Source organism: Aquarana catesbeiana, linkage group LG01 (genome assembly GCF_042186555.1).
Source record: "Aquarana catesbeiana isolate 2022-GZ linkage group LG01, ASM4218655v1, whole genome shotgun sequence".
In the NCBI taxonomy this organism is placed as follows: domain Eukaryota; kingdom Metazoa; phylum Chordata; class Amphibia; order Anura; family Ranidae; genus Aquarana; species Aquarana catesbeiana.
Genome location: NC_133324.1, coordinates 84,784,582 through 84,804,531, shown reverse-complemented (window position 1 = coordinate 84,804,531; position 19,950 = coordinate 84,784,582). Strand labels below are relative to the sequence as shown.

Sequence of the window (19,950 nt, the reverse complement as noted above, 5' to 3'; positions counted from 1 at the left end):
TTACCCTTTGCACCAAGGTTCCATTCTGATGGCTGCTCTCCCATAAAAGTGTGTGTTTCCCTCCAATCTAGTCTATGTATATAATTACAGGCTGATGCCTCATTGTTTGGCATAGCGTGGCTCTGATTGGTAAGCTTCCCTATTCCTGGTTAAGGACTGGCTACATCTGCAATCCCTATACTTTGCATAAGTCAGCCCCCTTTAATGCAAATCCTTGTGACTATTCTGAGCAGGAGATTAAATTGAATTTTCCCGGGAAGTTAAGTATTGATTCCGGGTTGGTCTCCCTTCATTGCATATCCCAGCATAGGATCCTTTGAAGTGAGTATGTGTAAAACAATGAGGTTGGGATCCCATTGTTTGTATACATAAGCCTAGGCACCGACTTGTCTGGTCTACCAGAGATTTCTATGAAGATAATGCCACGCCCTACATAGAAACAAGCTAAATGAACTATATTCATAATTACAATATTTTACAGCTATTAATCTAAATTTCACATAAACTCATAAGGCAACATACTCATGACTTTTCTTGTCAGTTTACATGCTTTAAAGGCTAAGTGCACCTTCTCCATAAAATAGCCTATGCAGTCAAGGGGCCCCAGTAGATATTACAAATATGTGCAGCCCTGTAAAATTATCATTATTTTTATTGTTTTACCTCCAGGCCATTTGGCCCCCCTCAGAAGCCTGACTTAAAAAGCTCCTAGTTAGCAACCCCCAAACCCTGACTTGTTGCTAGGACATGAAAACCATTGGATGTTCACTCCCAGCATTCCAGGAGTGTTTTTTTGCATCCCAGCAACAAGTCAGGACATGAGGGATGCTAACTGGCATGCTAACTCAGGAGCAAAGCTTCTGAATGGCCTACATGTAAAACAATAAAATGAAACTATAATATATATATATATATATATATATATATATATATATATATATATATATATATATATATATACACAGTTGTGCTCAAAAGTTTGCATACCCTGGCAGAAATTGTGAAATATTGGCATTTATATTGAAAATATGACTAATCATGCCAAAAAAACTGTCTTTTATTCAAAGATAGTGATCACACAAAGCCATTTATTATCACATAGTTTTTTGGCTCCTTTTAAAATCATAATGATAACAGAAATCACCCAAATGGCCCTAATCAGAAGTTTACATACCCTGGAATGTTTGGTCTTGGCACAGACACAGGTTAAAATGGCAATTAAAGGTTAATTTCCCTTATTGTGGCTTTTTAAATCACAATTAGTGTCTGTGTATAAATAGTCAATGAGTTTGTTAGCTCTCACATGGATGCACTAAGCAGGCTAGATACTAAGCCATGGGGAGCAGAAAAAAACTGTCAAAAGACCTGCGTAGCAAGGTAATGAAACTTTACAAAGATGGAAAAGAATATAAAAAGATATCCAAAACCTTGAATATGCCAGTCAGTACTGTTCAATCATTTAATAAGAATTGGAAAATTTGGGGATCTCTTGATACCAAGCCGAGGTCAGGTAGATCAAGAACGATTTCATCCACAACTGCCACAGGAATTGTTCGGGATACAAAGAAAAACCCACAGGTAACCTCAGGAGAAATGCAGGCTGCATTGGAAAAAGATGGTGTGGTTGTTTTTAAGGAGCACAATACGATGATACTTAAACAAAAAAGACCCGAAAAGAGGAGGTTCCCGGCTGCTCTGTGCGATTCCATTGCACAGAGCAGGTAAGTATAGACATGTTTGTTATTTGAAAAAAAAAAAAAAAGTACCTTTACAACCCCTTTAATATCACAACCTCTATAAAGCTTCCTATGCCCCCATCTCTTATCTAAAGGGAGCATACACCACATTCATTGGAGAGATAGGAATATAACAACATGGGGAGCTGATCCGAGACATTTTGAGAAAAAAAAAGGGAAAGGGGAGAGGGGACAAAGAATATAACAAATAACAATTAGTGCAACCAATGGTCTGTTGACGCTGTCAGAGGTGCACCGTTGAAGCCAACAGTTTACCCTTGTCACCAAAATGCAAATATAGTGAAAATCTTCCAAAGGGGACACTTGTCCCTGTACATTAATGACACTGTCTAAGGCAGGCCATAGATTATGTGATTTACTTTCCTGCAACCACAATTAGTGTTGATGGGGGGAATCCCACCTGCGGAGCTATTGTACTCACTCCGTAGGGGGGGCATGGGGAGCCGTCCCTTCCTGGGGAACACAGTGATTATTCCCAGCGACTATATCTGATGGCAGTTATCACATGTAAAGATCCGACATGCTGGTTGTACCCACGTCAATCGATGGATCGACTTGGGTACAATCAGTCTGCCCATAAATGGTTTGAATAGTCTGTGCAGACATAAGGAAACTAATGAGGCTGCAACTGCTATTTATAAAGTTATTTATATTGGCTTGCGTTACATTTTTCAGATAAGCAATATTTTCAAGGGGACTGCAGGAAACACTTAAAATGTGTGACCTCCGATGTACATTAACATGGAGGGTCCCACCTTCCCAAACCAGCCCAGGAGCTGCATTTACAGATTTTGCATGTACTACTACTTGCTAGTGGGATCTAGTATTCCAATTCCTGGTGTACTGACTCAGAACAAATCTACAAATCAGGATTTAAGAGTTAATTGGTTACATATTCAAGGTTAAGAAAATAGCTAATAATGCATTAACCTGAGTGAAACCCAACCTCTCCCCGAAAATATTGACATCATGCCCCCAGGAAAGTGCCCTCCTCCTCATTGCTGAGTCTCATTTGCTCTTCTGCATTTCTTGTTCCAGGTTACAAAAGATGAATTTTTAAACTATTATTCTGGAGTCAGTGCCTCAGTTGACAGCGACGTCTACTTTATATTGATGATGAAGAATGCCTGGAAATTGTGATATACATAAATATATTTTTATACTGTGTTTTAATTGCAAGAGACTTTATGCAATACCATGAGTTGGTTGAACTTCTGTCCCTTATCAGTCAGTTTTTTTTACAAATAATTTTTAAGGGGTTTTAGAATGGAAATACATAACTGAATTTATACGTCACATGCTAGATCTGGAGAGGTCTGGAAAATTCAATAACTATTGTAATGTATTTGTGTGTATCTTGATTAGGAAAAAGTACATATTTAGGTGCCCTTCTCTTCCATATGTGGTTGTTTTGAGTCTAAACCCTGTGTAAGCTCCATGTGGGAGGGTATTAAGGGTTACTAATGTTTCCCCTCCTTCATGTGACAGTATTTGGGAAAACAAGAAAGATAAATGGACACGATCAAACATGAATAAATGTGAATAATACAAACGTAAAAAAAGTCCAGAATAAAAAAGTCCAGAATAAAAAGGGCAGTATGACTAAAAATACTGAATATGCAAACTCAAAAATTGTAAACTCTGCCAAAAAACGTCCAGAAAATGACAAATTAAAAGTCAATGGAAAAGTATGGTTCAAAGGAATCTGATACTATCTGATAGTATTTGGGCCTGTTAATTGGCTGATCATGGTCAAGCACTGCAAACTGGGAGGAAGGTGAGAAGGTCACATGATCCCTCATACCAGGGAATACTAAGTTAGCAAAGTGACAGACTGAACTCCAGAGAATATAATGTACGATCCTTTATTCCAATTGTGTATCTCCTAAGAAAATAAAATAAATAATAAAAAAAAAAATTCTAGGATCTAATAAGGTTATCAATGCAGATACAGGAACTCCTGTCTTTTATGTCTCGGATACTCCAAAAGGGAAACTTCTGCCGTTATTCCCGACTCTCTTCTGTTCCTGCCCAACCTTGTGTATTCCAGCCCCTCCTGGATCATTAACCAAACAAAAGCACAGTTCTGAAGCCTGGTACATACCATCCATCGACTCTAACACTTGCTGCCAGAGCTCCAATATTAAAAAAAGTAGTAGAGCTGCATGCGGTCTGACACTAATGTAGGGAGTCGGCTTTAGCTCAATCACCTCCCTCAAGCCATGCCCCCTTGATGTGTTTCAACCGTATAGGGCTTAGTTGTAGAGGTTTAACGTTGGTCACCTCAGACAACATGCAGATCTGCTACTTGATTGATATGGAATCTCTTTCAGCAAATCCTGTTACATTCTTTAAAATATATCCAACAGGGAAAATTGAAACCCCTCATATTGGGCACAGCAGGTGTGCACAACCAGGAACTCATGTGCATGGATCCTACCAATAGAATTACTCAGAGATATAACAAAGTGTTACACTGTATACTTCAGATGTAAGAATTCCTTGTAGTAGGCTACATTCACATGGGCAGCCAGGGGTGCATAGTTTGCTGCGATCAGAAGGTGCTAAACCCTGCCTCTGGACACAACAACTCTCTGTGCTATGGCCTTTGTAAGCATCAATCATCATGGTACATAATTTATTAAAGCAAATTAGTGCAGTAAAAGATGAAATAACAAAACCAACCTTTGCTACAAAATACACATTCAATCCAAAGATTTCCCATGCAGTATTTTTTTCTGTCACTAGATGTCCTCGGTCTAATGGTCAGCATCATTCAACCCACTTCCTCCAAGCCCAGGTTGTCCTGGACATACCCTCAGCCTGTGAGTGAACAGTGAAAGGAGAAACAGCACAATAATTAACTAATCTCCCCACCTTTTTGCTTTCTCCTCCTATCAGCATGCTACTTATCAACACATGAACTGATTGGCTCCATGTACTACTTCTTCCTCTCACATTCCAGCTCTGCTATATAGAGGCTGATAGCGGGTCACACTGAGGTTCTTTGAAGGCTTGCATTAAAAAAAAAAGATACAGAGCTGCATTACTTTGTGTCTTTTATATCTCCCTAAAGTTCTTCTTTGACGTTGCCTTTACCTTATTTGGATTAAGTCCTAAAGAGTTCATTGAGTTGTGAGACCTTTGAAAACAATACTAGTAAATCAACTGGAAGGGTGGTCAAACCTTTCACATGTCAGTATGTGTGTTTTTTGTTTCTTAAATTCAGATCCCTGCACACTTGGATGACACATATGATGCTACTGGGAGATAATGGCCTTCTTTGATTAGCATAAGTTTTTTGTTTTTAAGATTTGGATTATACTGCTGTTTTTACCCTCGGTGACCACACAGGCAGTAAGGGGAATCTGTGGGGGTAACAAACATCAATAGAACTCTAACAAAGATTCTAACGATTCTTCTTTCCATACAAAGCTGTGGCTAGTTTTGGCTAGAGTTGGGCTTTAACTCTACAACTATAAAAATAAAAAGTTTCATTAGTGCAAATAGCACTTCTCCTAGGCTGGCCATACACTGATAGCTTATATAACAGATTCCTCCATCCATGCTATATAGCTGGGATGCGCGAGCCCCCCTGCTGGCCGATTGAGACACTTCAGAAATAGTCGTCAGGCTTACAGGACTCAGTGCCTTCACAGGGGCAGCAAGGAGAAGAAAGTTGGCCTTGTGTAAGGTCTGACAAGGAGTCTTGGAGGGCTTTCCAATTACGGCTCCAGCAGAAGAATAGGAAAGTGTGGTAAAATGAAAGCATAAGTTCACCTCTTTGTAAAAAAAAAATAATAAATGCACAAATTTTTGCAGGTGAAAAAAATATATTATTTGGAGGTTTTGGGCACTATGGATGTGGCTGGATGCTCAACAGCAAGCTATAGGGCACAGCGGAGTGCTGGAATGCTGTGGGCACTGAGAGCTGTAAGGGGGTCTAGTGACACTGTGGGAGATTGTGGGGCACTATAGGAACTAGGAGGCACTGTGGGAGGTTAGGGGATCTGGAGTTAGATGGAGGCCTGGAAGGGAGGCCACGGCCTGGTGGTTGAAAACCACTGATCTACAGAGCCCATCATTTTGTCTTGGGGGTTCATTATAAGGAACAGCAGCCAAGCAGCTCAGAGCTTGGCAGAAAAGTCTTAAAAGCCATTTAAAAGGCAGGAGATTACTAACCCTGCTCTGAAATACATGGAAACTAACTGAGCTGATCAGTGATGGTAAAAGCACCACTATCTCTGTGGACTATCATTGTAGGCAAAATGATGGGGTTTCTTGTACATAAATATATCTATCAGTTTATATACATCCTTCTCTATTATACTTTTTACATTGCTAATTGGGATTTGTTCAACCAATGAATGTGACTCTTTTAACTCACTGTTGTATTTATTTGTCCATAATGTCTGTGATTTTCGGCCATTGCTTTTTTTATTGTGATCTCTCTGTGTCTGTGAAATAAAATTGCCAACTGTCAGTAAAAAAACAAGTGAGAATGGTCTCTGTCATTGTGCACGCAAAAAAACATTTTGATATCCGCATTAAAGCGTAACTAAAACCCTCTATCATTTTTCACCAAGGAAGCTGCCATCTTGTCCTCACTTTGATCTTCAACTGCCATGACGCTGCACATGTGATCCGTTATGACACCAGACATTTGATGGTTTGGGTGAGAACACAACCAAAGTCACAACCCGGTACGTGCCAGGAATGCAACTGTCTTTTGAAACTGTTAAATCGATTATGGCGTATCCAGGGTATGGCACATATGGCAAGTGCCATGGGCGCCATATGAAGTGGGTACTCATGAGTGGCTGGGCAGCAAGCAGTGTTGCCATCCGCAGCCGCCCGTATTTTTTGCCAGTTTCCGGAGCAGCCTGATCACGCTACTACTGGTGGCAGGGCGAGTGATGTCATGGCGCACCCCGCCAGGTGCGCCAGGATTTAAAAACAGCCACCAGGAGCAGGAGGCGAGCTGTGCAGGCGAAATGGAGGAGCCCTTGTAGTGGTCTGAGTGATGGAGGCAGGAGGGAAGGCTCATGGAGGCAGGAGAGATGGTGTGATGGAGGCAGGAGGGATGGTGTGATGGAGGCAGGAGGGATGGATCATGGAGGGATGGTGTGATGGAGGCAGGATGGATGGATCATGGAAGCAGGAGGGATGGTGCGATGGAGGCAGGAGGGATGGTGTGATGGAGGCAGGAGGGATGGATCATGGAGGCAGGAGGGATGGCGTGATGGAGGCAGGAGGGATGTCGTGATGGAGGCAGGAGGGATGGATCATGGAGGCAGGGGGATGGTGTGATGGAGGCAGGAGGGATGGCGTGATGGAGGCAGGAGGGATGGATCATGGAGGCAGGAGGAATGGTGTGATGGAGGCAGGAGGGATGGCGTGATCGAGGCAGGAGGGATGGTTAATGGAGGCAGGAGGGATGGTGTGATGGAGACAGGAGGGATGGATCATGGAGGCAAGAGGGATGGATCATGGAGACAGGAGGGATGATGTGATGGAGGCAGGAGGGATGGCGTGATGGAGGCAGGAGGGATGCTGTAATGGAGGCAGGAGAGATGGCGTTATGGAGGTAGGAGGGATGGCATGATAGAGGCAGGAGGGATGGTGTGATGGAGGGATAGTGTGATGGAGGCAGGAGGGATGGCGTGAGGGAGGCAGGAGGGATAGCGTGATGGAGGCAGGAGAGATGGTGTGATGGAGGCAAGAAGGATGGTGTGATGGAGGCAGGAGGGATGGTGTGATGGAGGCAGGAGGGATGGATCATGGAAGCAGGAGGGATGGTGTGATGGAGGCAGGAGGAATGGCGTGATGGAGGCAGGAGGGATGGTGTGATGGAGGCAGGAGGGATGGATTATGGAGGCAGGAGGGATGGATTATGGAGGCAGGAGGGATGGAGCATGGAGGCAGGAGGGATGGTGTGATGGAGGCAGGAGGGATGGCGTGATGAAGGCAGGAGGGATGGATCATGGAGGCAGGAGGGATGGTGTGATGGAGGCAGGAGGGATGACGTGATGGAGGCAGGAGGGATGGTGTGATGAAGGCAGGAGTGATGGAGGGATAGTGTGATGTAGGCAGGAGGGATGGCGTGATTGAGGCAGGAGGGATGGTGTGATGGAGGCAGGAGGGATGGATCATGGAGGCAGCAGGATGGATGGATCATAGAGGCAGGAGGGATGGATCATGGAGGCAGCAGGAGGAATGGATCATGGAGGCAGGAGGGATGGTGTGATGGAGGCAGGAGCGATGGATCATGGAGGCAGGAGAGATGGTGTGATGAAGGCAGGACGGATGGTGTAATGGAGGCAAGAGGTATGGATCATGGAGGCAGGAGGGATTGTGTAATGGAGGCAGGAGGGATAGTGTGATGGAGGCAGGAGGGATGGTGTGATGGAGGCAGGAGGGATGGCGTGATGGAGGCAGGAGGGATGGATCATGCAGGCAGGAGGGATGGTGTGATGGAGGCAGGATGGATGGATCATGGAGGCAGGAGGGATGGCGCGATGGAGGCAGTAGGCATGGCGTGATGGAGGCAGGAGGGATGGATCATGGAGGTAGGGGGGATGGTGTGATGGAGGCAGGAGGGATGGCATGATGGAGGCAGGAGGGATGGATCATGGAGGCAGGAGGGATGGTGTGATGGAGGCAGGAGGGGTGGCGTGATGGAGGCAGGAGGGATGGCGTGATGGAGGCAGGAGGGATAGTGTGATGGAGACAGGAGGGATGGATCATGGAGGCAAGAGGGATGGATCATGGAGACAGGAGGGATGGTGTGATGGAGGCAGGAGGGATGGCGTGATGGAGGCAGGAGGGATGGTTTATGGAGGCAGGAGGGATGGTGTGATGGAGGCAGGAGGGATGGTGTGATGGAGGCAGGAGGGGTGGTGTGATGGAGGCAGGAGGGATGGCGTTATGGAGGCAGGAGGGATGGTGTGATGGAGACAGGAGGGATGGATCATGGAGGCAGGAGAGATGGTGTGATGAAGGCAGGACGGATGGTGTAATGGAGGCAAGAGGTATGGATCATGGAGGCAGGAGGGATTGTGTAATGGAGGCAGGAGGGATAGTGTGATGGAGGCAGGAGGGATGGTGTGATGGAGGCAGGAGGGATGGCGTGATGAAGGCAGGAGGGATGGATCATGCAGGCAGGAGGGATGGTGTGATGGAGGCAGGATGGATGGATCATGGAGGCAGGAGGGATGGCGCGATGGAGGCAGTAGGCATGGCGTGATGGAGGCAGGAGGGATGGATCATGGAGGTAGGGGGGGTGGTGTGATGGAGGCAGGAGGGATGGCGTGATGGAGGCAGGAGGGATGGATCATGGAGGCAGGAGGGATGGTGTGATGGAGGCAGGAGGGGTGGCGTGATGGAGGCAGGAGGGATGGATCATGGAGGTGGGGGGGTGGTGTGATGGAGGCAGGAGGGATGGCGTGATGGAGGCAGGAGGGATGGATCATGGAGGCAGGAGGGATGGTGTGATGGAGGCAGGAGGGGTGGCGTGATGGAGGCAGGAAGGATGGCGTGATGGAGGCAGGAGGGATAGTGTAATGGAGACAGGAGGGATGGATCATGGAGGCAAGAGGGATGGATCATGGAGACAGGAGGGATGGTGTGATGGAGGCAGGAGGGATGGCGTGATGGAGGCAGGAGGGATGGTTTATGGAGGCAGGAGGGATGGTGTGATGGAGGCAGGAGGGATGGTGTGATGGAGGCAGGAGGGGTGGTGTGATGGAGGCAGGAGGGATGGCGTTATGGAGGCAGGAGGGATGGTGTGATGGAGACAGGAGGGATGGATCATGGAGGCAAGAGGGATGGATCATGGAGACAGGAGGGATGGTGTGATGGAGGCAGGAGGGATGGCATGATGGAGGCAGGAGAGATGGCATGATGGAGGCAGGAGGGATGGTGTGATGGAGGCAGGAGAGATGGCGTTATGGAGGCAGGAGGGATGGGGTGATGGAGGCAGGAGGGATGATGTGATGGAGGGATAGTGTGATGGAGGCAGGAGGGATGGCGTGAAGGAGGCAGGAGGGATGGAGTGATGGAGGCAGGAGGGATGGCGTGATGGAGGCAGGAGGGATGGCGTGATGGAGGCAGGAGAGATGTGTGATGGAGGCAGGAAGGATGGTGTGATGGAGGCAGGAGGGATGGAGGCAGGAGGGATGAATCATGGAGGCAGGAGGGATGGTGTGATGGAGGCAGGAGGGATGGATCATGGAAGCAGGAGGGATGGTTTGATGGAGGCAGGAGGAATGGCATGATGGAGGCAGGAGGGATGGTGTGATAGAGGCAGGAGGAATGGATCATGGAGGCAGGAGGGATAAAGCATGGAGGCAGGAGGGATGGCGTGATGAAGGCAGGAGCGATGGATCATGGAGGCAGGAGGGATGGTGTGATGGAGGCAGGAGGGATGGTGTGATGAAGGCAGGAGGGATGGTGTGATGGAGGGATAGTGTGATGGAGGCAGGAGGGATGGCGTGATGGAGGCAGGAGGGATGGTATGATGGAGGCAGGAGGGATGGATCATGGAGGCAGCAGGAGGGATGAATCAAAGAGGCAGGATGGATGGATCATGGAGGTAGCAGGAGGGATGGATCATGGAAGCAGGAAGGATGGTGTGATGGAGGCAGAAGGGATGGATCATGGAGGCAGGAGGGATGGATCATGGAGGCAGGAGAGATGGTGTGATGAAGGCAGGAGGGATGGTGTAATGGAGGCAAGAGGGATGGATCAAGGAGGCAGGAGTAATGGATCATGGAGGCAGCAGGAGGGATGGATCATGGAGGCAGGAGGGATGGTGTGATGGAGGCAGAAAGGATGGATCATGGAGACAGGAGGGATGGATCATGGAGGCAGGAGAGATGGTGTGATGAAGGCAGGAGGGATGGTGTAATGGAGGCAAGAGGGATGGATCAAGGAGGCAGGAGGGATGGTGTGATGGAGGCAGGAGGGATGGTGTGATGGAGGGATAGTGTGATAGAGGCAGGAGGGATGGCGTGATGGAGGCAGGAGGGATGGCATGATGGAGGCAGGAGGGATGGTGTGATGGAGGCAGGAGGGATGGCGTGATGGAGGCAGGAGGGATGGCATGATGGAGGCAGGAGGGATGGTGTGATGGAGGCAGGAGGGATAGTGTGATGGACGCAGGAGGGATGGCGTGATGGAGGCAGGAGGGGCAGGAGGGATGGCGTGATGGAGGCAGGATGGATGGTGTGATGGAGGCAGGAGGGATGGCATGATGGAGGCAGGAGGGATGGCGTGATGGAGGCAGGAGGGATGGATCATGGAGGCAGGAGGGATGGTGTGATGGATACAGGAGGGATGGATCATGGAGGCAAGAGGGATGGATCATGGAGGCAAGAGGGATGGATCATGGAGGCAGGAGGGATGGTGTGATGGAGGCAGGAGGGATGGCGTGATGGAGGCAGGAGGGATGGATCATGGAGGTAGGAGGGATGGTGTAATGGAGGCAGGAGGGATGGATCATGGAGGCAAGATGGATGGTGTGATGGAGGGATGGCATGATGGAAGCAGGAGGGATGGCGTGATGGAGGCAGGATGGATGGTGTGATGGAGGCAGGAGGGATGGCATGATGGAGGCAGGAGGGATGGCGTGATGGAGGCAGGAGGGATGGATCATGGAGGCAGGAGGGATGGTGTGATGGATACAGGAGGGATGGATCATGGAGGCAAGAGGGATGGATCATGGAGGCAAGAGGGATGGATCATGGAGGCAGGAGGGATGGTGTGATGGAGGCAGGAGGGATGGCGTGATGGAGGCAGGAGGGATGGATCATGGAGGCAAGAGGGATGGATCATGGAGGCAAGAGGGATGGATCATGGAGGCAGGAGGGATGGTGTGATGGAGGCAGGAGGGATGGCGTGATGGAGGCAGGAGGGATGGATCATGGAGGTAGGAGGGATGGTGTAATGGAGGCAGGAGGGATGGATCATGGAGGCAAGATGGATGGTGTGATGGAGGGATGGCATGATGGAAGCAGGAGGGATGGCGTGATGGAGGCAGGATGGATGGTGTGATGGAGGCAGGAGGGATGGCATGATGGAGGCAGGAGGGATGGCGTGATGGAGGCAGGAGGGATGGATCATGGAGGCAGGAGGGATGGTGTGATGGATACAGGAGGGATGGATCATGGAGGCAAGAGGGATGGATCATGGAGGCAAGAGGGATGGATCATGGAGGCAGGAGGGATGGTGTGATGGAGGCAGGAGGGATGGCGTGATGGAGGCAGGAGGGATGGATCATGGAGGTAGGAGGGATGGTGTAATGGAGGCAGGAGGGATGGATCATGGAGGCAAGATGGATGGTGTGATGGAGGGATGGCATGATGGAAGCAGGAGGGATGGCGTGATGGAGGCAGGAGGGATGGCGTGATGGAGGCAGGAGGGATGGATCATGGAGAATCGAAAGAAAGGCAAGGCACTCGGTGACGGCCTCAGCGGCTCAGGTGCAGTGGCACTCCCCCACAGCAAAGAAGGCCAGACACTACAGTACTGTGGGGGGTGAATTGGGCAGAGGATTATATACTACACTATTGTATATAATATAATTTGTTATTGAAAGATTAAAGAGCTTGACTTGTAGTTTTGTTAGCTGTTTTTTTTTGTTAAGGTTATCTGAAAGATGGGTTTCAAATGTTTTGACAGGGGCGCAGTTTCAGTGCTTACATAGGCGCCGTTTTCACTAGATACGCCCCTGATTGGTTTATTTCCGCTTTCATATATGGGCAGAGCTCTTGCAACTACTGGGGGATACATGGGGAATTTTAATCTCATGAGCAAGTGGAAATCAGCCTACTGCTGACCATACACGTTACAATGTGATTGTACAATTTGCTTAAAGCGGAATTAAACACATCAATTTAACCATTTCAAAAAACCAGTTACATTCCCGTCTTGTGCCAGGAATGGAACTGTCACATTGATGTGCTCTCTAACAAACTGTCAAACCATCAAATGGCTGATGTCATAACTGATCACATGTGCAGCATTATGGCAGTTGAAGATAAGAGGCCACAAGATATCAGCTTCCTTGGCTAAAAACTATAGGAGGGGTTAATTCCTCTTCAACTTCCTCTCATCAGTGTAATGCACAGATGCATCAGCATGTGGGATTGGCCTTAACAACAGCTCCATGTATTTGCATGTATCACAAATATGGCCCACTGGTGTGTTACTGGAGAAGTCACTCACTACTACGCACTGATTGATCCAACGTGGTCCATCTGTAATCACACATTTACCACTCATGGAATCTTTTTCCATCCTACTCACACCTTTTCCCTATATTGGGGAACCCTAACTCCTTTACTGGATTTCAAGACAGGACATTTGCCATATCTACCCCAAGAAAAAGCTGCAAGCTCCTCAATTCCTTAGGCTTGGCTAACACTCAAAGAAATGTGGCTTGACTGTTTGACAGGCAATGGCTTTGCCATGCTGAAGAAGATATAAAAACTCATGGAGGATCTAAACAGGTTCCTTTAAGGCAGGGATATGCAATTAGCTGTTGCAAAACTACAAGTCCCATCATGCCTCTGCCTCTGGGTGTCATGCTTGTGGCTGTCAGAGTCTTGCTATGCCTCATGGGACTTGTAGTTCTGCAACAGCTGGAGGTCCGCTAATTGCATATCCCTGCTTTAAGGGTACAAACTTTAATTTATGTCCCACCTGGTTCTACTGAATATATTTTTCCCTTTACTGAGGAATACAAACAACTCCTTTCTGTTTCTGCCCAGCCTTCCACAACTAGGAGGCCCTAGACCCCTACAGATGCCCCACTGCCAGACACCCTCCTGGTCTGACACCATATTCCTTCCACCCTCTTCCCTACCCCACCTCTCCCTTATAGGTCCCTAACTTCACACATCACCCCCCCCCCCCCCATACTTAAAAAGTTCTGCATACAGTGGCATTAACAAACAAATTTTCTGTATATTATGTTTTATTATCGCTGTCCATATCTATCAAAGTGCATAAGACGCATAACAGAATATATAAACATTTCACATAATATAGGTTATACAAAATAGAATCAAGCAATTTAATACAATTTTAAACAAATGCATTTCATGCGTTTAGATATACATTACATTCATGATACGGCATAGCGTGTGTTTATAAAACGAAATACTATTTTTTATGCAATCCAGCATTACTAAGAATATACAAATTAAAATATATTTTGTAGCCTTAGGCCCTTTTTACACTTGTGCTACTTCAAAGTCGCGCAATTTTGACACGATTTCATGGAATGCCTGTGTAAACTTGAGTTCTATGGACCTCAACTCGCATCAAAGTCAAATCAAAATAGTAAAGGGACTACTTTGAAGTCGGTGCCACTTGAAGTTGCGCAGATATGAATGGTACTCATTGGAAATCATGGGGTACCACTTGTCATGAGACTTTGAAGTCCTAAGTCGCACTACAAGTAGCAAACGGGGACCTTATTCTAAGGTCAGAGTCCATGAGCTTTCTGATCTGCTACAATGTATTTAATGGGTTAGCGCGCCTTTAAGGATCCATTCATACTAGTGCGACCTGTCATGCAAATTTGGACACATCAAGTTGCATGACAATTTGCAGCCCATGTATTTCAATAGCACCCATTTCGATCCATGTGACTTACAGTCCCAGCGGCTTTGAAAAGGTTCCTGCACTACTTTGATGCAACTTGAGTGCCAAAGAGTATAAAGTCACACTCCAAAGTCACACTGGAAACCGTGCATCTTTGGAGTTTTAACAGAATCCCTGTGCATTACAGCATCCTCAGTACATTAAGCAGGCCTCTGTTGTATAAGGCAAGGTTCACCATACTGTGATCTGATTTTCAGTGCAATTATGTATTGCGACTTGGTTGCTACTTGGTTGCGTTTTGGATGTGGTTTTCATATTTTTGGGTCCAAAATCATGCTGGAATCACAGCATAGTAGTGCAGGAACCTTTTCCAAAACTGGCACCATTGAAAACAATGTGATTTCCTTTGTCATGGGATTCTGTCTAAGCCTTGTGATGTAGGAGCGCTGAACCTTATGCAAATGTGTTTTGATGAGATAGGTGGTTTGTGGTCCTAGAGACTGCTCACCAGCAACTGTGGGGTCTTGCTGGACCCCCAGAGGGGTTCATGGAAGTTTTGAAAGGATGGGAGCGCCACACCAGCTTGTACAGACTTTTTAAAAAGATTTTTATTTTGGAACAGCCAACGCGTTTCGGGGGCTCAGAACACCCCCCCCCCCATTTATTTAGGGCTAAAAACAGGATGATGCAGGCACTTGGATTGGAAAGGCCTGTGCCTTTCTGTGCGACTCAGATCACATCTGAAATCGCACCAGGCCTAAAAGAATGCTTACTTTTTCAAGCTGCTTTTTAAATTACTCTTCCCTGTTCATCCTGCAAATGGCTGTATTCCCTATCCATGCCTGTGAAATCCGTTCTCTCCCACAGCTCTGTGCATTGGAAGAGTAAAACAGAGTGGACTGCGCATGTGTGGGCAGGGAAAAAAACAGAGAGCTTGTTTGTGAGTTGGCTAGGCCATGCATGCAACGCTCGGTATGTTCTGCCATCTGCAGGACGGAGAGGGAAAGGCATGGAATAAGCATTATTTTACAAAGAAGAGCACTGCATATTAATGTACTGAGGATGCTGTATTGTATAGGAATATTTTTGGAAAACGTCATTAAAGGTGAACTAACCCTTAAGGAGAAACATGCAGCTTTTCCCCTACTGCACACAGAATGGGGGGTTCTCTTCATTGTGAGAGTACAGTATGTGTGAGGGGGCAATCCATTCCAAAACACTTTCCCTTACATCCTGAGCAGCAATATATGTAAAAAGCAGCGATTGCTTTATTACAAATCTACAGCATTGATAAATGTCATGGCTGTGGACTGTAGCAGCTTGTGTGTATGTAGGTGGTTGAAGCTCTCAGTTTGTACTAAATATGCCACAATGGCATAGAAAATATGGCTATGTACCATACATCGGTCAGTTACAATATTGCACAGTATTAAGTGGTGCTGGTTCCTCGGTGGTAGGCAAACCACCGAGCAACCAATCCCTGACCCTACCCTCTGTAGCAGGGTTTAGTTATTTATGATCTCTACTTTTCTCACAAGTAACTAGACTTTTCCTGTGATGTTAAAGAAGAAGTACTAAAGCTGTACTTCTGTGGATCATAGGAGTGCAGCTCGTTCTGCACTCCTGTGACCCGTTTTTAGCAGACAGGAAGCCCGCTGTCCACTGACGTCACAGAGCCAGTCCAGGCTCAGGCAAGATTGCAACAATGAAGTAGGGATCTGCCCACATTCCTGGACTGACACCTCTCAGCGAGCCACTGGGAGCCTGAGCCGGCTGCTCTCGCCCCCTTTACAGCCCAGCGCTCCAGTGAATGTGGGGGAAGGGGAGGAAGAGCAGAGAGCAGGTGACTGATAGTCACCAGCTCTCTGCTCAGAAAACCCAGAGAACAGAGTGATCTGTGGTATTTGATCGCTCGGTTCTCAGTGTTAGAGTTGGCAGGGGACAGATGCTGCATCCATCTAGGTATGTATGATTCTTAAAAATAAAAAAAAAAACACTCCATACTTCTCTTTTAAAGAAATGTAACCACTCATCTAAGTAGGCAGGACGGAGAAGTTCAAACAAGTGTCAGGAACATACCCCAGCAAGATGTCTGCTATTACCCTTGGCCACAAAAGCTTTGGATCTGTTCTTTGATTTAGTTTCTTTGTTCCTATGCCCTGCCTTTCCATGACTAAATCCTGCCAACTGATATGCATCTGTCCAATTACAGTGTCTTTAAAGAAGTATTTAGACAAAAGATTGCAGCGCTCTCACCAAGGAAGCCTCCTGGATATAAAGATAGAGTCCATGGTAGGGTGCTCTGGCTGCTGTGTGCTCCAGACAACACTTCAAGGAATAGTAGAAAAGAGAAAAAAGTACAAGGGTAGACGCGTTTTGGCACACCGCCTTGATTAAGGCCATGTGCCGAAACGTGTCTGCCCTTGTACTTTTTAACACGTGCAAGTGTCTACATCTGTATATGGACATGTAGTTGCCGGCTCTTCTCTTTTCTACTATGGTCTTTAAAGAAGACCCAAGGAATGGATATTTTTACATACTTTCATTGGTTTACCTTGAACCAATGTAACTTTGCATGTATATCATACCTGTGAGATTCCTCCAGAAGAAATCACTTAAGTAGGCACCCCTTCTACAGTGATCCCCATTAGCTTCCGGGTCCCATGCTGAGCAGCTAGCCTACTGCATTGTGAACACAGGAGGTCAGCCGTTGGGCACAGGCACCATTCAGAGAATTCTTTGCATTTTCTTAAAGAGTGCAAAGCATTCTCTGATTGGACAAGGTGGAGAGTGTGACATTACCACCCCACCTCACCACCACATCCTATCAGAGAACACTTTGCATTCACTGAGAAAATGCAAAACATTCTCTAAATAGCACCCATGTCAAACAGTCAACCTCCTGCACTCAGAACACACCAGGGCAGTTGCTCGGCATGTAACCAGGAAGCTAATGGAGAGCACTGAAGTAACAATGCCAACTACAGTAATTTCCATCTTCTAGCGGGATCCCACAGGTATGGTACATGCATAGTTACATTGGTCCAAGCTTGACCAATGTAACTATGTAAAAATATCCATACCTGGATTTTTTTCTTTAAAGCGGGAGTCCCGCGAAAAATTTTTTTTTAGATGTCAGCAGCTGCAAATACTGCAGCTGCTGACTTTTAAAATAAGGTCACTCACCTGTCCCAGGGTCCAGCGATGTCGGCAGCCGAGACCGAACCGTCCCTCGATCCTCGGGTGCTGCCGCGGCCATTCTCAGTGAGGGAATCAGGAAGTCACTTCCCGATTCCCTACTGCGCATGCGCGAGTCGCGCTGCGCTTTCTCAATGGTCCCCGCTATCTCCTGGGACCTGTGTCTTTCCCAGGAGACAGCGGGGGAGTGCGGGAGGGGACGTGACTCCCATGGGATGCACGTTGGTGTGGGCCTTGCGGTTTTCCACAGCCTCCACTGGTTATTGCGGTTGCTTGCATAGGAGGTCCATAGATTGTTTTTAATCTGTTACTTGCTGTAGCCTTTTGATGCTTCAATAAAACTACCTCTAAGGTTTTTGCACTATAAGGAGTCCGTCCTCTCTTTTTTCCTATCCATATTGCTGGTGACACCCCGTTTGAAGATACGCCCCACTCTGACAAGGAGGAGATCAGAGGAATTTGGTGAATAAGATCCAAGGTGGTCGGGGAGACCCCACAAGCCCTTTATGATCCTTCCTGTGATATGGCAGGGGGAGCTACAACATCTGGTGAGTGTACATCTACACAAAATCTTTAACCGTATGATCCATATAGGAGGAACCATTTTTGTTGGAATATTCTAAAAGTTTTTTGGGGACTTTATTTATTCACCATTTATTCACATTTTTATTCAACATCATGCATTTGTTTGGACTTCATTTAATTTTTGGGCATATAATGTTTTTTTAGTCTGGGGTCTGTTATCTAATCAGTCCCCCCCTTTTGCTCTATATTACTGTTTATTATATAATTGTTTGCACTAAGTATACGCAGTTTACAATTTATTATTTATTTATGTGGTATTGGCAAGCGGTGTTTGCACATTAGGCTGGTGCACATCTAGCAATTCACTTATCAATTTTGGAACAGCAGCTGCCATCTAATTTAACTGAATCACTTTGGCGTGGGTGTATTGATTTATTAAAGAATAACTATACTTGTAGTCCAGTTATACTTTAAAGCCCCCCTCTGCTTCTAACCCTCCCCAACACTCTTCCCAAGTTTTATACTTACCTACCCTAACTCTATCCTACCTGTTCATGGAATGTCTCTCAACCATGCTTTACATCTGCAGATTCTCCATTTATTTCTGTGGAAAGGCCATCCATACCAACATTGGATGGCCTTTCCATAGGTATAAATAGAGATTATAGAGCACATGAGTGAAAGAAGAAGAGCATGGCTGAAAGACTTTTTGGAGTGCTGGGCTGTGCAACTACCAATGGCCTGAACAGTGAAAATCTGAAGAAATGGGGAGGGTACTAGGGAAGGGAGATGGTGAGACACTTTTAAGGATAGCTGTAAGAAAGATACAGGTAACCTTTAAAACAACCATTGTCTTTCCACAAACAAAAGCTGATCTGAGAAATTGAAAGTACTGAACAGCCTTCTGGGTGTGTAAGTTTTCCTGGAGAAATTCCTTAGGTTCGATATTTCAGAATTATTATACATCTAAAGAAAATATTAAAATAACAAAACTATCATAGTCTGTTATAGTAGGAGAGGTGATATAGGTTGTTCAAGAGACTAGATATTATTGGACTGTTTTATGGTGCTGTTGGGTGTCTTAAAGGCGGACATGGCAATGTACATGGAAATATCTTCCCAGCAGATACCTCTCAATGCGTTGTTTGGCTGCTTCACTGAGTAGGAATAAGCAGGAAAATTCTCTGTTCCAGCCTCAGGGGTTTCAGGGCTGTCATTTGGAATGATGCATTTGGAACTGGAGTTAGTAGATGGCAACAAAACGTTCTCAAAATTTGCAGGCTTCTCCAGTGAATTGATCTCACGTGTTCCATTAGCAGCCATGTGATCTGAGGGTTCGCTGCACTGCCCGCTATGGCTCATGAGAGAGGAGGACTCTTTGACGCCCATTGCTGGAGATGAGAAGTTATTACCACCGTTTGTATCAAGTTGCTTTTCTAGTTCGGTATCTGTCGTGCTGACTTGCAAATTGTCTTCTGTCCTCACTTGTGCTTTCATATAATCTACTTTATTAATATTATAGTTGTCAAAGTAGTCAGGATTAAAGCTTATATGGATGTACTGCAAGATACAAAAAAATGTAATACTGTAAAAACACCATTACCATAGAAAATGTCCTTGCTCTCATGTAAACAACGGTTATGTAAAATTTATTTACTGGAGTATCTAAAAAGGACTGAGGACAGTTTGTAAAGACCTTGTCACCACTTAGCAGAGTTTTTCCCATTCCATATACATTTTTTTAATGTACCTTTGAACGTGCTAGAAAATATGACTGTAGGAAGAGTTGGTTCTCTAGCACAATTCTCTCCTTTTTGCACGTCATAGCCCTCTCCTCTTCTGGAAGTGTCTAATTACTGTC

General features: G+C 46.3%; 2 protein-coding genes across 4 annotated transcripts in view; one reads left to right on the top strand and one right to left on the bottom strand.

Annotated features, from left to right (window-relative positions):
* CAPSL (calcyphosine like) overlaps window positions 1-6,254 on the top strand; it is a 45,745-nt gene extending 39,491 nt beyond the window's left edge. For both annotated transcript variants that reach the window (XM_073621136.1, XM_073621129.1), the window contains one exon: window positions 2,796-6,254. In XM_073621136.1, the coding sequence (XP_073477237.1) occupies window positions 2,796-2,897 (102 nt within the window). In that variant the 3' untranslated portion in view covers window positions 2,898-6,254. The remainder of the gene's footprint in view (window positions 1-2,795) is intronic.
* Window positions 6,255-13,728: 7,474 nt separating this feature from the next.
* IL7R (interleukin 7 receptor) overlaps window positions 13,729-19,950 on the bottom strand; it is an 82,786-nt gene continuing 76,564 nt past the window's right edge. For both annotated transcript variants that reach the window (XM_073621109.1, XM_073621116.1), the window contains one exon: window positions 13,729-19,649. In XM_073621109.1, coding sequence (XP_073477210.1) covers window positions 19,131-19,649 — 519 coding nt within the window. In that variant the 3' untranslated portion in view covers window positions 13,729-19,130. The remainder of the gene's footprint in view (window positions 19,650-19,950) is intronic.